This window comes from Mobula birostris, chromosome 22 (assembly GCF_030028105.1).
Source record: "Mobula birostris isolate sMobBir1 chromosome 22, sMobBir1.hap1, whole genome shotgun sequence".
Classification (NCBI taxonomy): Eukaryota; Metazoa; Chordata; class Chondrichthyes; order Myliobatiformes; family Myliobatidae; genus Mobula; species Mobula birostris.
Window position 1 is genome coordinate 30,236,479 of NC_092391.1, and position 18,145 is coordinate 30,254,623.

At 40.3% G+C, this 18,145-nt stretch overlaps 1 protein-coding gene across 4 annotated transcripts in view; it reads right to left on the bottom strand.

The window, feature by feature from the left end:
* LOC140186350 (astrotactin-2-like) overlaps window positions 1-18,145 on the bottom strand; it is a 1,795,681-nt gene that overhangs the window by 33,676 nt on the left and 1,743,860 nt on the right. For 3 of the 4 annotated variants that reach the window (XM_072240512.1, XM_072240511.1, XM_072240510.1), the window contains one exon: window positions 14,297-14,480. In XM_072240512.1, the coding sequence (XP_072096613.1) occupies window positions 14,297-14,480 (184 nt within the window). Of the gene's footprint in view, window positions 1-14,296; window positions 14,481-18,145 lie in introns of those variants that run through there. The other variant, XM_072240513.1, reaches the window with a different exon arrangement.

An 18,145-nucleotide genomic window follows, 5' to 3' on the forward strand; every position in this document is an offset into this window, starting at 1 on the left:
TCTCCTTCATGGGCCCAAAACTGATAAAGCATTTTAAGAACTGCTTTTACCCTTCAAGTGTTCTTTTTAATGCCCCTCACTATTTATTTTCAGTAATTTCTTGAATTGGCACAATTCAATCCTGTTGCCAACATTTTTACCCCTTTTTTTCTGAAGATTCAAGTTCTTCTAGGACTCACCAAACAGTTAATTTCTAATGTATGGACCTAGCAAGATAGTAAAGTTAAGAAGCAATTCACGATTGAGGACAATAGCACGGAATCTGATCCTGTCCTCCTCTGATTCAATGTCCTTTGAACAAAAGTATAATGAAATCGAATGGGATGTACAAAGAATTTGAAGGCCCACTGAATTTGGAATCGCACGAGATATGACTTCCTTAAGAAGTGAATTTGGAACCCTAAAGTGGATTTCTGGGATCAAAATACTAAGTATAACTACTAACAAGAGAAAATCTGCAGATGCTGGAAACCCAAGCAACACACACAAAATGCTGGAGGAACTCAGCAGGCCATGCGTCATGCTGCCTGGCCTGCTGAGTTCCTCCAGAATTTCATGAGTATAACTACTAATTCAGAAGGAAGATGGTCAATCTGTTATTTGTAAATAATAAACCATTAGCCAGACCCTTGTGTCTTTGGTTTTCGTCAGAAGAAAAACACTATCAACAATTAAAACTAGGCTTATGGTTAATAAAATGTCATGGAATGAGTGTTGCAATTTTAATGTGTCACAAGAACTTCAAACAACACAGAAATGTGTTAAGACACAAGTCACTTCTTCCCCCTTTGCATTAAGTACTGAACAAAATATGTGACTTTGCAGTCTAATGTAAAAATCTTCTATTAATGTTCAAGGTATTCATATGGGTGACACAGACTGAGTAATCTTTGCAAAGGGTAAAATAATGAATCTTGTAAAACAGCCTAATGAAGTTGTTTGTTGAGTGTTAAAATGGCACAGTATACTGATTCACAGTGAGATAATAGTTTATTCTGGTTCTTTGACATCTCTCAGTTTGAATGACTTCAATATTTACCCCATGAATTGTAGATCAACACATGTTCTTTATAGGTCAATGTATTGTAACGATTCTTATCTACCTTTGAAAAAAGTTCTAACCTGGAGAGAGGTTCAGCAGAAAGGGCTATTTTCATAGGAGCATAGAAGAGTGAGGAGTGCTCTTACAGAGGGGTATATAATCATGAGGGGCATAGATAGTGTGTATGTGCAGTCTTTTTCCTAGGGTTGGGGGAATCAAAAACTAGAGGACCACAGGTTCAAGGTGAGAGGTAGAGATATAATAGAAACTTTATGGGCAACATTTCACCCACAGAGTGGTCAGTGTTTGGAAGGAGCTGCCAGAGGAAATGCCGGCAAGTACATTAATAACATTTAAAAGGTACTTGGACAGGTATGTGGATAGGAAATGTTTAGAGGAAAATGGGTCAAACATAGGCAAATGGGACTAGTTTAAGTGGGGAACATGGTCAGAATGCATAATTTGGGCTGAAGGGCCTATTTCCCTCTGTACAACTCCTTAACTCTAGTATCAGGCTGCAATAAAATCAAAATATAGTAATGTGCAAAAATTCAGAGACTATGCTTTTCAAAGTCAGATGCAAGCATAGTCAGCAATTGTTTACTTAAACCACTGCTTCACTGTTGAGCCTTTGAAAAACTCTCCTTTCAACTTACTGGATATGATGAGATCATCCAGAATATACAGCACTGTGCAAAAGGTGTAGGCACATGCTGTATATATAGCTAGGGTGCCTATTTTATCTATTGCACTGTACTGTTGCTGCAGCAAAAAAAAACAAATTTCATGACATAGGTGAGTGATGATAAACCTGATTCTGATATTTATTTTTATTTATTGAGATACAGCATGGAAAAGGCTCTTCGAGCCGTGCCGCCCAGCAACCCCTCCCAATTTAATCCTAGACTAATCACGGGGCAATTGACAATGAGCAATTAACTGACCAACCAGTTGGCCTGTGGGAGGAAACCAGAGAACCTGGAGGGAACCAACACAGTCATGGGGAGAACGTACAAACGCCTTTCAGGCAGTGGCAGTGGAAATATGGGTCTCCGTTGTGGACTGAGAGTGGGAAGGGGACAAGGAGAGAGAAATCTTGCCTAAAGGTGGAGGGAGAGGCGAGGAAGCAGGAAGCACCAGAGGGACATTCTGTATCGATCAATAAACCAAACGTTTGGAATCATTCTGAAGTAAGCAGATGTTTCCAGCGAGTGGACAGCCGCAAAGCTGCGGGACCCAATAACATCCCAGGACGGGTACTCAGGATGTGTGTGGCACACCTGGCAGGTGTGTTTACAGACATTTTTAATCTCTCCCTCTCCCAGTGTAGAGTGCCCTCCTGCTTCAAAACATCCACCATTGTCCCTGTACCTAAAGAGACCAAGGTAACATGTCTGAACGACTGGCGTCCTGTCACACTCACCTCAATAATAAGCAAATGCTTTGACAGGCTGGTCAAGAACTACATCTGCAGCATGCTACCACCCACACTGGACCCCCTACAATTCACCTATCGACACAACTGATTGACAGATGACACAATAGCCACAGTTCTACACACCATCCTTATACATCTGGAGAAGAATGATGCTCATGTGAGAATGCAGTTCTTGGACTACAGTTCTGCATTCAACACCATAGTTCCATCCAGGCTCAACAAGAAGCTCAGAGACCTTGGCCTTCACCCTGCCTTGTGTAGCTGGATCCTGGACTTCCTGTCAGATCGCCGGCAGGTGGTAAGTCTGGGCTCGCTCACCTGTGCCCCTCTGAACCTCAACACAGATGCCCCTCAGGGCTGTGTCCTAAGCCCCCTCCTTTACTCTCTGTATACCCATGACTGTGTCATCACCCACAGCATCAATATGGCCTTATCTCAAATAATAATGAGGCAGCTTACAGAGAAGAAGTCATCACCCTAATACAGTGGTGTCAAGAAAGTAAACTCTCCCTCAATGTTGCAAAAACAAAGGAGCTGTTTGTGGACTACAGGAGGAACGAAGACAGGCTAACCCCTATTGAGATTAATGGATCTAGGGTTGACAGGGTGAACAGCTTTAAGTTTCTTGGCATACACATCACTGAGGATCTCACGCGGTCAGTACATACTGGCTTTGTGGTGAAAAAAGCACAGCAGTGCCTCTTTCACCTCAGATGGTTGAAGAAGTTTGGTATGGGCCCTCAAATCCTAAGAACTTTCTAAAGAGGTACAATTGAGAGCATCCTGACTGGCTGCATCACTGCCTGATATGGAAACTGTATTTCCCTCAATCACAAGACTCTGCAGAGAGTGGTGCGGACAGCCCAGCGCATCTATGGATGTGAACTTCCTACTATTCAGGACATTTACAGAGACAGGTGTGTAAAAAGGGCTCAAAGGATCGTTGGGAACCCGAGTCACCCCAACCACAACTGCTACCATCGGTAAACGGTACCACAGCATAAAAGCCAGGACCAACTGGCTCCGGGACAGCTTCTTCCACCAGGCCATCAGACTGATTAATTCACGCCGATACAATTGTATTTCTATGCTATATTGATTGTCCTGTTGTACATATTATTTATTACAAATTACTATAAATTGCACATTGCACATTTAGGCGGACATGTAAAGATTTCTACTCCTCATATATATGAAGGATGTCAGAAATAAAGTCAATTCAATTGAATTCAATTCAATTCCATGCCTATTCTGTCCAAACCTTTCAGTCTCCAGTAGGTTTCAATGAGATCAACACCACCCCCACCCCCATTGAGTACAGGTCTAGCGACATCAAATGCTCTTCATTTTAAAGCTTATCAGTCCTCAGATCATTCTTGTGAACCACCGATGGGTAGCAATCCAGTTCAATTCTTCTTCCCATTCCCACAATAACATGTCAGTCCACGGCCTCCTCTGCTGCGAAGATGAGGCCAGGCGTAGGTTGGAGGTGTAGAACCTCATATTCCCTCTTGATAATCTCCGACCTGACAGATTCAATATCAATTTCTCTAACCTTTGGTGATCACTCCATTGCCTTCCCTTTCTGCCCCTCCCCCTTATTTTCCTCCTTGCTGTGGCCACCTCACCACTCCTCTTTCCCTTCCCAAACTTACACACCTTCTCCCTCACCTGACTCACCTTGTGACTAATAATATAACCGGAGTGGAAGCAAATACACTTTACAAGAAAAGGATATGGTAAGTAAGTACATTTCTCAGGTGTATGTTGCTCCAACACATGATCAGGTAGTCAGTCTTAGTAATCATACTGATACCACATGTAACCTGACTACATTTCTTGGAACGAAAGCAAGAAATCCTGTTTTCATGAGAAACCTGCCATTATTAATGCAGTTGGCGGTGAGATTACAGGAACACAGCCAAAAACTGCAGTTACATTTGGACTGCCAATGTGGAGAGCCAGGGATCTGAGTTTGTTTGTTAGCATTTTAAAGGTCTTGTTTTACAAGTTTTTCAGCTTTCCCTTTCCCCAGGGAAGGAGAGGGAATGAAAATAAAGAAACAACCAAGAGAGTGATGTTTATCTCAGGAAAGGAGACCTTGAGTCCACAGGTCAGAAACAGCAATGATTGGTGACCATGGGAAGATAGCAACCAGTAATGCTGGTCTCCCAACTGACATAAGAATCATTGCCTTGAAGTCGAAATGAAAAAGGACTTAATATGACAGGGAAGTGGAATATGAAATTATAACTGTAAGCAATTTAAAAATCTTAGTTAATAGCTTATTGTTAAGAACCATTTCCTTTTTAAAGAAGTTTTGCTGTTGCCAAAAGCTGAAAGCATCCATCTGACTAAACATATATTTTAAGGCATGATGAAATAAGTCAAAGCTAAGGAAGCAATTTAAGACTTTCTACAGTTGCAAGCAACATACCTATTCCAACACAAATTTACCATATGATTATGAATGGTTCGAGAGACAATCCTGTCATGAATTTCATCATTGCAAATACTCAGAAAAATGACAATGTTCTAAACAACCCTTCAGAATATAGGGGAAAGTTTCTCCAGTCAAAATGATGCTGTTTATTCAATCCATCAACTATAAGTTGGGGAAATGTTTGCTTCCCTTGTTTTACAGAGTAACATATTCTACTGGAGCAGTATAGAGTGCAAAGTGGAGGTACTTTTCATCACTTCATTTCCATAAACAATAAACAAAACATGCAAAGTGACAGACAGGGAAGAAAAAATAACTGCTCCATTAAGTCCCATCAATTTTAGCACACATTCACAAAGATCAGAATACCTTGACTACATATTCTTCATTAACTTTCAGCCATCATTCCCTGAAGGTTTGAAGGCAATTAAAAAAGGAACTCTGGAAAACACCTCATCTGTCTCCTCAGACAATAAAAACAGAAATACTATGGTTGAGAGTCACTCTTTGATTCTTTGTATTCAATTAATAACATAGACATTGTAAAAAAAAATCAGAAAATATTGTTCAGGGTCCTGCCAAAGGGTTTCATCCCAAAACTTTTTTCCATAGATGCTGCCTGGCCTCCTGAGTTCCTTCAGCATTTTGTGTGTGTTGCTTGGATTTCCAGCATCTGCATATTTTCCCTTGTTTGTGAAATATTGTTCAAATTATTTTACCATTAAGGAAGTTAATAGTTTGCACTATTTAATCACTAACCACTGAAACCAACCAGAAGGAGGCAGAGGAGCAATTATTTTACATTTTTAACTACGTTGTAATGGATTTTACCAAAGCGGTAAAATATTCTGCTCCAGGGATAGTCTACTGCAGTTTATTCAAGTTTGAGGAACAATGTCTATGAACCTGTCCATTTGCTAAGTATGAGAGCAAGTGCCAGAGCTGGACGCTTGCTAAAGGCAAATGGAGAATCAATGGGGAATATAATTACAAACAGATTTTGCTTTTTGGTGCAGAACAGCAAGAACATATTCACAGAGAGCACTGAAACATGTCACATGACCCAGATGGTCTATGTTGGTGATTACGCTCCATATGTCAGAGGACTGACTGATTGCTCTGGTGAACAGCATAATACTGGTCATCCTGAAATGTTGAACAATTTGATTACTGGCAACAGGCTGCAGGAACCAATTCTCCATTTTCAAGATTCTACAAGTGCTTTTGCAATTTCAGCTTTGCGCAACTCAGTTCGATGGATTCTGCTTTTTCTCAGTGAGCCGTTTTTCTAAGTTAATATTTCCTTCATGGAAAGCAAAAAAATCTAATATTTCCACCAAGCTATACGCTATCCCAACATACTTTTGATATACTCCCTCTTCTCTTCCCACAAATCAGTATATTAACATTTCAAACACGAGAAAGTCTGCAGACAGTGGAAATCCAAAACAACACACACAAAATGCTGGAGGAACTCAGCAGGTCAGGTAGCATCTATGGAAATGAATAGTCAATGTTTTGGGCCGAGACCATTCTTTAGCACTGGAAAGGAAGGGAGAAGATGCCAGAATAAAAAGCTGGGGGGTGGGGGGGAAGGAGGACAGCTGGAAGGTGATAGAGGAAGCCAAGTGGGTGGGAAAGATATAAGGTTGGATAGGAAGGGATCTGATCGGAGAGGAGGATGGACCATAGGAAAAAGGGAAAGAGGAGGGCATCCAGAGGGAAGTGATAGGCAGATAAGAGGACAACATTTATAATGTTCTTTATTTCCTCCTTTCAAATTATCCAGATTAAAAAAAATGAAATGAAGAAATGGCATTTTTATGACATGGTTCTAATCTTACCACCCAAGGCCAAGATTTGTCTAAATCAATCTTTATTCCCATGATTGTACAATTTCAACCTTTGACAGAGAGAGAGCTTTCAGAAAGATTATATTTTCAGACCTTATCTTGGAAGGAGTAGAAGTAATGGAGGTATAGGCAGTTTTCAGACAAGTTATATGAGTGGAATACCCTGTCTCATAACGTCCCAAAAACATCAGGTTGTATTGCTTTTGCAATCTATTGTGGGAATGCTTTGTAAATCCTGAGAAATTGGAGGGTCATAATCAGTTGACAAATTCCAAAGAGTCTCAAAGACAATCAAATTAGCAGTCCGTAAAAAATGGACCTCGGTTCAACCTGTTAATGGGAGATAACTGGATACACCTGAACTCTGCTAACAGGACTATTACGTGAACACATGAAACTTGTTATAAGCACAGAAAATGCTGGAAACGCTCAGCAGGACAGGCAGCATTTGTGAAAAGCAAAGCAGAGTTAATGCTACAGGTCAAAGACCTTTCATTGGAACTGTTAGGTTTTCTAACTTCAAAACATTAAACTAATTAAAACTGAAGACACACGACTGGAGTTGTGAGCCTAACTTGTGCTTACTTTAAGCAAGGCGCGCACGTATCATGAGGCAGAGTCATGGCGTATGAAATTCACGTATTTTTATATATTACCAAAATGAACTGTATAAACAATAAAGAATGTTTCATCAAACAATATATTTGCAAGTTAGCTCAAATATTACTGAAATATTAAAGACACAACAAGAACCAGAAGTGAGTAACATACACAAAATGCTGGAGGAACACAGCAGGACTGAGAGGGAAGGGGGGGGAGGTGCCTGAATTAATGAGGGGAGGAGAAAGCAGCTGGCTGGAAGGTGATAGATGAAGCCAGGTGGGTGGAAAAGGGATGGAGAAGAACAAATCTGATAGGAGAAGAGAGTGGACCATAGGACAAAGGGAAGGAGGGGAGGACCCCAGGTGGAAGTAATTGGCAGGTGAGAAGAAGTAAAAGGCCAGAGTGGGGAACTGGGGGAGGGTAATTTTGTTCACTGGAAGGAGAAATCAATATTCATGTCATCAGGTTGGAGGGTACCCAGATGGAATCCTCCTCCACCGTGAGGGTGGCTTTATCTTGGCACAAGGGGAGGTCAGGGATCAGCACATCGAAATGAACAGTGTTAAGTTGCAAAGAGCATGGGGGATGAATGGGTGGAACAAAAAGAATCAATACTACCCTATCTACTACTGACAAACATGTTGAGCTGAGGAACTGGATGTAAAATACATATGTGTCCCTCAGCTTTAAACCAGCTTGGCTGAATGGGGTCTCTGACAATGATTAAAATGAAAAGTGAAGATAAGTTCATCTCTTATTTAGCTTTATTTTATTTTACGCTATAGTGTTTGATGGTTATAACTAAATTTAAAGCTAAAAGAAAAAGGACTTGGTGTGGCAGGGAAACATAATATGGAATTATAAGTGTAACTAATTCAAGTAATGTTAGTTAATACCTTATTTTAAAAGAACCTCAAACTTTTTTAAGAACTTTCCTGTTGCCAAGAGCTAAAAGCATTCATCTAATTAAATGCATATATCACAGTACGTTTAAGTTTGAATTATTTTTAAAAGCCTGATTATCAGAGATATTTTCAAAGCTTTGATGCCATTGCTGGGCTTACTCAACTTCTGGGAAAATATCCTCCATGTGTGCTCCTCTCCAAGCATCTTCAGAGGCTCAAGATGTTTAACAGAACAGGAAGAGTCAATGAACTTAGTAAATCCGCAGCTGCAAAAGTGTTTCTACTGCTGTGTTTCAGTAGTATTATTGCATCCTTGTAAACAGTCCAAGTAACCCTGTCAGTGCTTCCTATATCCCTGACTCGGCTGCTCACAAAGTCTGAACAGACTGGAATTTACAAACGATTCCTTGTTGTGGGTTTTAGATGAGACTATTTTGGCCAGTGGACCGATTGTGTTATAATGCACAGAAGGCAAATGTAGGCATAATTTTCTAATTTTCTTATTGTCAGGCAGTCTATTAAATCCTCCTGAAATATTCCTCTTAATTCTTGACAGTGTATAGTTAACATCACAAATGAAGCTATTAAACACACTTGTTGCATGAGCTTTGCACTGTGCATTGAGGATTACACATGATGTATTAGACTGCTGGCCTGTAGCAGTCTCCAGTGCTGTGTGGAAATGCTTCCAGGACGTATTCAACTCTCTGCTTTGAGCTTCTTCAGCTTCTGACTGCGTGTCAATACAACTCTTGGGTTCTAACCATCACTTAAAAAAATCTCCCACCAGATATTAAAGTTCCCAAGTGACGAGGGGAGCATTTCATAGATAAACCTGACATCTGGTTTCACTTCTGTGGGCATCACTCTCGCATTCAGTAACAAGTTATTTTGCACTGTTCCTCTGGGTATCCTGAGGCCCACTTTTCTGACATTTAACATTAATAAAGTTGGTAGTTCTCTACTTCAGTAAGAATATAGCTGTTGTTAGCAGCTTATTTAGACTGGAAGTACCCCTTCAGACAACAGTTACTACATGTGATCCATTTTCAATGGCGTGAAGACGTTGGGCAGGATGTTCTTAATGTTTTTTTTGAAGCTTCATTATTTTTACTCTTTTAGTCATCTCTGTGAAATGGGTGTGAAGGTCCTGAAGAGGATGCGGTCATGCTTTATAGAATAGCTCCAGGGATCAGGGATTCTACCTGCAAGCAGAAAGGCTGACAAAGAGGTTTGGTCATTGAAACAATGTCATGCTCCGTTTGGTCGCTCTTTTTCTTTGCCTGATGGCAAATGCACCCTATGAGGAACAACTTGTACAATTGCCATAATTTTGATATTCCTGAGCATGAAAGACATAGAATTTCCTGTCTTCCCAAATCTGTGCAGAGAGAAAGATTTGTGTTTCAGATCTGCCATCAGAACTTACTTCAGTGTTCTGTTGTAAGCCGATTAGTCTGAAACATAGCACTCACTTTCTTTCCAAGGACACTGCCTAACCTGCTGAGTATTTAAGCATTTTGTATTTTTATTTCATGGCAGCAGTATTTAAGTTTACCACATATTGTTTTGTTAGAAAAAAAGCAAATTGTTTTCAGGAAGTACAAGTTCCATGTATAATCATTCTCTCATGGAATAATTATCAAAGACACTGATGTAACCATATGTCATGTTTTACTTTACTGACCTTAGACATGTTCAGCACCACCTGTCTGTACTTCAGAATGCAGTCTGTCAAGTGAGTGATGCCAAGTGTGCTATGTGTCACCAGAAAACGTGCAAACAGCAATCTTCTGTAACATCATGCTTATCAGAATCTATCAGCAACTTGTGTTCAGAAGTTCTATAATTGATCAATTTCAATGTTATTGAGTTTGTAACTCTTCTCTGAAAGTTCTCACGATCTGATTCTCAAATCAGATTAACGACAAATAATGATGTTTTTAAAGTTTTAGATATTTTCAGGGATAAATTTTGAGAAATACGCTGTATAATTTTGGGCTTCAACTCTCAACATGATGCTGCTATCAAAACCATATATTAAAAATTCATTATAGATCAGCTGTTTCTATGTGTTTATTTTACTATCTTTCCTCTAAAGGAATCTCAGAAGAACTGCTTTCTGTTACCCATCTTTTTCAGAGATCTTGTGCATGCTATAAAAGTTAATGCAGTTGATTTCTAACAATAAAGAATTAGCAGTAAATTATGTCACTGGATTCCCTTGCCATTTTTTTTTTCTGTAAATGCTTCTGACGTTACCTCAGACAAACAGGAGATTCCAGTGGCAATTCAGTCCCCATCACTTACAGCAGAGAAGAAAGCCACTTGGACAATAAAACTTACGTTGCAACTTCAGATAGAAAGGTATTATAACCTTATAGTTGTAGCAAACATTGTAATTTTATACCACTGTCCTTCATCTGTATACCTGGATATTTTTGACTAATACATATAAATTGGCCTTATTTTGTCTCCTTTAAGAGGTTTTTAGACCATAAGACTATGAGATATAGGAAAACATAGAAACGTAGAAAAACCTACAGCACAATACAGGCCATTCGGCCCACAAAACTGTGCCAAACATGTCCTTACCTTAGAAATTACCTAGGGTTACCCGTAGCCCTCTATTTTTCTGAGCTCCATCTACCTGTCCAGGAGTCTCTTAAAAGACCCTATCGTATCCACCTCCACCAACATCACCAGCAGCCTATTCCACGCACCCACCACTCTCTGCTTAAAAAACGTACCCCTGACATCCCAAGCACCTTAATCTGTACCCTCTCATGCTAGACATTCCAGCCCTGGGATAAAGCCTCTGACTATCCACACGATCAATGCCTCTCATGATCTTATGCACCTCTATCAGGTCACCTCTCATCCTCCATCGCTCCAGGGAAAAGAGGACGAGTTCACTCAACCTATTCTCATAAGGCATGCTCCCCAATCCAGGCAACATCCTTGTAAATCTCCTCTGCACCCTTTCTATGGTTTCCACATCCTTCCTGTAGTGAGGCAACTAGAACTGATCACAGAAAAGAATTAGGCCATTTGGCCCATCGAGTCTGTCCCTCCATTTCATCATGGTTGATCTATTTTCCATCTCAGCCCCAATCTTCTGCCTTCTCCCCAGGTCTCTTCATGACCCGACTAATTAAGAATCTATCAACCTCCGCCTTAAATATACCCAGTGACTTGGGCTCCACAGCCGCCTGTGACAACAAATTCCACAGATTCACCACTCTCTGGCTAAAGAAATTCCTCCTCATCTCCATTGTAAACGGACGTCCCTCTACTCCAGTACGGTGTCCTCTGGCCTTAGATTCCCCAACCATACAAAACATCCTCTTCACATCCACAGTTTTTGTGGCATATCACATGCCAAGGTAATGTTGCTCACTAGTGTTTCATCTGTTTATGTCCAAACTCTGTTTATTGACAATTGAGCCTGAAATGACTTAGCTAGTCAGGCAGTATGTGTGAAAAGAGAGGCAGATTAAACACAAGATAAAGAGTCTCCAACTGGAAATATTAACTCCTTTTCTCTTTCAACAAATGCGACATGAAATGTTAAGCGTTTACAACATTTTTGTTTTCGTTTTAAATTTCCAATATCCGCATTTTTTAAAGATTTTTAAATAAAGGCTGAATCAAGCCAAAATTTGTTTAAAATTAAAAAAATAATTTTCATGCTTTTCAGACTCTTGTTTCATCCTTGATGAATGACAGGAAAAGTCTCAAGTCATTTCTCCTCTGTCTTCCCTTTTAAGGAAGGAGGGGAAAATTGAGGCACTAGGTATTGGCGTGAGGTTACCCTTCTCCCTCACCCAAAGGAGGACAGAGTTATGAAACATGCCAAAGCAGCTGTGAAGCAGAAGTAAAGTCATCAGAATGTGTGGGGGATGGTTTCATGATCTACCCTAAATGATGGATCCACCACTCAGTTACTCAGCCTGGAACGCTGATCAGCTTACTGAAACAAAAGATTGCTGCCATCAGCTCAAATGCCTATTGCTTTATATCAGTAAAAACTCCTTCCTTCTTACAATTTAATGCTTTGATTGTGAGGTCTTTCATTAATTCTGTTATGGTTATTATTCCATTCTGGATTTATTAAGTATGCCCGCAAGAAAATGAATCTCAGGGCTGTATATGGTGACATATATGTACTTGGAAATCTCACAGAAAGTATTTAAGTGAGATGAAGAGCCATTGCTGAGGCTTGATTTGGAGTACTGTGTGAATTTCTGTTCACCTACCTACAAGAAAGATATCAATACGGTTGAAAGAATGCAGAGAAAATTTACAAGGATGTTCCTGATGTATAGAGAAAAGTTGAATCGGTTAGTACTTTATTTCCTAGAGCATTGGAGAATGAGGGGAGATTTAACACAGGTATTTTCACAATTATGAGGGGTATAGATAAATGAAAACATTGAGTTTGGGTGAGACTAGAACTAGAAGTCTAGTTCTAGTTGTGGGCATGTGACCAAGTGGTTAAGGCATTCGACTAGCGACCTGAAGGTTGTGAGTTCGAGACCCAGCCGAGTCAGCGTGTTGTGTCCTTGAGCAAGGCACTTAACCACACAGTGCTCTGCGACGACACCGGTACCAAGCTGTATCGGCCCTTGTCCTTCTCTTGGACAACATCAGTGTCATGGAGAGGGGAGACTTGCAGCATTGGCAACTGCCGGTCTTCCATACAACCTTGCTCAGGCCTGCGCCCTGGAGAGTGAAGACTTTTCCGGAGCAGATCCATGGTCTCGCAAGACTAACGGATGCCTTATTTTTTAGAACTAGAAGTCATGGGTTAAGGGTGAATAGTGAATATTTAAGGGGAATCTGAGGGGGTACTTTGTTACTCAGGGTGGTGAGAGAGAGGAACAAACTGCTGGTGGAAGTAGCAGATGCGGGATCAATTTCAACATTTAAGACTTTTGGATGGATACATAGATGGGAAGGGTATGGTATGGACGACTATGGGGATGCAGGTCTTTGGGATTACGCAGGTTAATAGTTCGCCACGGACTAGATGGTCCAAAGGGCTGGATTCTGTACTGTAGTGTTTTATGGCTCTATATCGCTAAGATTTTACATCCAGAAGAATAGAGAATGGATTGAGACAGAAGAGAATGCAGATACTGGAACCTGGAGCAACAAAACAACCCAGTGGTCTGAGCGACTTCTGTGGGAGGAAGCAAACTGCCGATGTTTCGGGTTGAAAGCCTGCTCAGTTCTGAGAGTGGAGAGGGAAGATTGCCAGCCTGGTTCCAGCTACCATTCCCCTCTTCCTTAATAGTTCCCACTCTCACTTCCTATCAGAGTCCAGCCCTGGTATGCTCTTGTGTTTGTGCTTATCTCCCTCCAGTAGATGTCTCCAATCCTCACACTCCTCTCCCCCTACCCTGCTCCATCTGCTTTAATTTTCCTGTTTCCCTCTCTCTCTTCCTCTACCTCCATCTATCATCAGTTCACATGCCACTGTCTCCTATCTCCATCCCTGCTCCCCTACCCTACCTGACACAACTTACACGGCTCCTTATTCCATCGATCGACTTGTCCTCCTTTCTCACCACTCCCCTTCTCCTTATTGTACCGGCCATCTCCCTTCCACATTGTCAGTTCTGATTCAGGGTTCCCACCTGAAATGGTGACAGTTGCTTTTCTCCCATAGATGTCGTTTGACCTACTAAGCTTTTGGTGCAGATTGTTTGTTCGTACAGAACCGACATCAGATTAAATGTCTGCTGAGTCCGTGTAGATGACATGTTGTGGCTCATCACCTGGTAACCCAAGCCAAAGTGACCAGCATTTGTGGTCATTATGTGGCAAAACTGACAACTTTGGCACTTCCCTGCATGCTATTTCAATGCAAATTCCCCAAACTGACATCCCCTTCTCGAGCTGTGCTTCTTATAATCTACGCCACTGAAATCAAGAGAGTTTATTTAAACTGACGTGAATATCAGTTATTTGTGATCTAATGCCATTTATTTTCTCTTCCACAATTACCTTGGACCGAGTTCATCTTCACTGCGCCACCCAAAGTCTCCAAACTTTTCATAGTGAGAGTTGTAATGGTGTATCACTCGATAAACCATGGGTGAAGAGATCTCCATCAGTATGTTGTAGGCTGTTTGCTGCTCCTTCCCACTGGTGTAGCCATTAAACAGACTGTATATCCGCTCTGCTATTTCTGCAAAAAAAACATTAGAAACTGTTTTCCAAGACCTATCCCAAACATAGTATGAATGCAACGTATCAACAGTTGGAATAAGAATGCCCTTACCCAGCTTGGCTGTGCTGTTCAGCTAATTTGGCAATAACACGCAAGGAATTATCTATATGCAGCTATGCATCTACCAAGTATTTTACAGCACTTTATTTGACCTTTATTACCATGGTAATGGATGCCACAGTAGCATAGCGGTTAGTGCAACACGATTACAGTTCAGGGCATTCCAGAGTTCAGAGTTCAATTCCAGTGCCACCCTGTGAGGAGTTTGTTCGCTGTCCCCATGAACCATGGATTCCCTCCCCCAGTCCAACGATGTACCAGTTAGTAGGTGAATTGGTCATTGTAAACTGTCCTGTGATTAGACTAATGTTTAAATAGGTAGGTTGCTGCAGAGCACGACTCTCTAAATAAATAAATAAAGGTTTCAGTCAAATTTTAGAAAGTCCACCACGGGATCTGAACGCAAAAGTTACGCTGAGCATCTACTGTTGACCTGAAAGAGAGCTACATTATCACGTGTGTTGTCTATTTGATGGGTTATTAAACCAATGCCCAGACCAAACCCCAATGTGAGTGGATGAAAATCTGATAAGTTTATTTCCAAAGGTAGTTTTACTTGATATCCCAGTTAATATTGATCCACTAAGGCAAAAAATAGTAAGATTTTTATGTGCACAGATTGGTTGTTATGCTTATTATGGTACAGCAATGTTTCATTGTCCTAAAGTCTCCATGGAGACACAGGAAACACAGAGCAAGTGAGGTAACATTGGTAGAAACCAGGATCGGAATTAAAGTTTCAAGTTCAAATCTCTTCATCAGAACAGAACAAGAGAAAATCAGATCAGTTTGATGTTGTAGGTTAGATGGATAGTTAGGAAAGAAGAAATATCTGCGGTTACTTGTTTTGCACTCTTTCCCAGTTCTAGTATCAAATTTTCAACATGAAGCTTTACTCCATTTCCCTCTCCATAGATGCTGCCTCTCATGTGGCATGTTTCCTGCTTTCTTTTGTTTCATTGTAGATTTCCAGCATCTCTTTTTTTTAATCCACCATAGGAATGCAAGACTTTCTTTCTCTTGGTGTTTCTGTTTGTACTGCTTGCACTATCATATCCATCGAGGGAAGAATGTCAAAAGTAGGGGAATAAAACTATTTTAATCATCTATTGAGCTAATGGGTTCCCCGCTCCTATTGAATTAAAGAGGCTTGTTAATGTTAGGGTGCACATCAATCTTAAGTCTGGAAAAGACCCTCTCTGTGGCCCATTATTGCCCTTAATTATTGATAGCAAAAGAAGTCATATTTCTTAAAATCCATCACCATCACAAAAGTAAAACAGTTCCACTGTCAAAAGCAGCATTATGAAGCTCAGAAGTAAAATAAATAGCAAAAGTTTCAGAACCCCCTTTGCCTGCTCCAGTAATTAGTTTTCACAATTTCTGTACTGTTTAGGCTCAAATCCTCCTCATTTCTGTCAGACCCTGCTTTCATGGGCAACGGGGGAAATGTTTACTTACCATAAAAATCTGTGTATAACTCACAGTGGTATATAAGTTGCTGTCCAGCTTTTCAAAAAAGGTACTCATGAAGTGAAGTTATGCACTTGTTTTATTGTACATCAATCCAGCTAACACCATCTGAGCTACAAGCCTAACTTGCAAGTCACGAACCTTCTTTTAATTCACAAGCATTAGCTCTATGAACTCTGACATGGATTGAGAATGGGGCCACATCAATTTTTTGGTTTAATAATAAAAGACTAGAAAAATGAGCTGTGCAGAATCTTGCACAGTTAGAAGAAAATGTGAAATGGTTTCTATCAGTTAGCTTTACAGCATCAGAATAGTGAGAATGGTGAGGGAATTTCAAAGCTCAGCAGTCCATCAGTTTCATGCCAATGTGGTTAATTTCTTTCACAGCCTCTTTAGATAAGTATCCTTAAGACAGCAAAGAATCGAGATGACAAATGACTGGCTGCCCTCAATTGAAAATACCTAAATGTAAGCGGCTGGCTTCACTCAAGCAACCTCATAAATCAGTTTGTAAAATCGTTAGATAAGATTTTATTGCACTGATTTTAAGTCAGAAGGGTTAGTCATAATGAAGTGTTACAGTGCGGCAATTATTGCGTCAATATTTATCTAGACTCACCGATTTTCAATTACAGTGGATATTTTCTTTCAGGAAAAGCTTCTGAATGAATCTAATCTGTAGCTTTGCCTTTCAATTAATTTTATAAACAGAAGGGAGCAATTAAGGTAAAAGAGGAGTTCTGTTTTACCAAAGATCTCTTGCCTCCATTGCTACCATCATTCTGTAATCAAGTAAGGTTTTGCTAGCTTCATTCATCTGACTTGTTTAAAGTTGGGATTATTAAAATGAGTTGGAAATAATTCATCTGGTTATCAAAGATTTATATGGGACTAAGGTGGAACCTAAATTAAAGCTGATATTAATATTCACCATGCAAAACAAGAGCAGTGTTGTGTATTTAATATTTAAGTAATATTTGAGTAATCTTGGCAATATATTGTTTGATAAAGCAAACCTGTTCATTTAAATAATACATTATGTGTAAAATTATAATTTAAATAATTCTTTATGCATAAATATGTGAATTACATACGTCATCACGCTACCATGTGATTTCCTGAGGAGACTGAGGTCCTTTAACATCTGCCGGATGATGCTGAGGATGTTCTACGAGTCTGTGGTGGCCAGTGCTATCATGGTTGCTGTTGTGTGCTGGGGCAGCAGGCTGAGGGTAGCAGACACCAACAGAACCAACAAACTCATTCGTAAGGCCAGTGATGTTGTGGGGATGGAACTGGACTCTCTCATGGTGGTGTCTGAAAAGAGGATGCTGTCTAAGTTGCATGCTATCTTGGTCAATGTCTCCCATCCACTACATAATGTACTGGGTGGGCACAGGAGTACATTCAGCCAGAGACTCATTCCTCCAAGATGCAGCACAGAGCATCACAGGAAGTAATTCCTGCCTGTGGCCATCAAACTTTACAACTCCTCCCTTGGAGGGTCAGACACCCTGAGCTGATAGGCTGGTCCTGGACTTATTTCATAATTTACTGGCAGAATTTACTTATTACTATTTAACTATTTATGGTTCTATTACTATTTATTATTTATAGAGCAACTGTAATGAAAACCAATTTCCCCCGGGATCAATAAAGTATGACTCTGACTATGTGCATGCCTCACTTAAAGTAAACACGAATTTAGATTCAATTTCAGACTCCCATGTCTTACTTTGAATTAGCTTAATGATTTCAAATTACAAAACAAAACAAGCAGGGATAAGCAATTCAGTTCCATATGCCAAATACCTCTTCTCATTTTCCAACTTGTTACTGAAGAATGAAATAATTATTGAAGATATAAAGAGACTGATGCCTCAAGAAGGTAGCATCCATCAATAAGGATTCCGATCACCCAGAGCATGCTCTCTACTCATTGCTACCATCAGGGAGCAGGTACAGGAGCCTGAAGACACACACTCTACGTTTCAGGAAAGAGAAAGGGTGATTTTTGTCGTCAACTGCAAGGCAACAATTCATGCCATTGGAAAGATTCTCACAACCATCTAGACATCTTTAGCTGT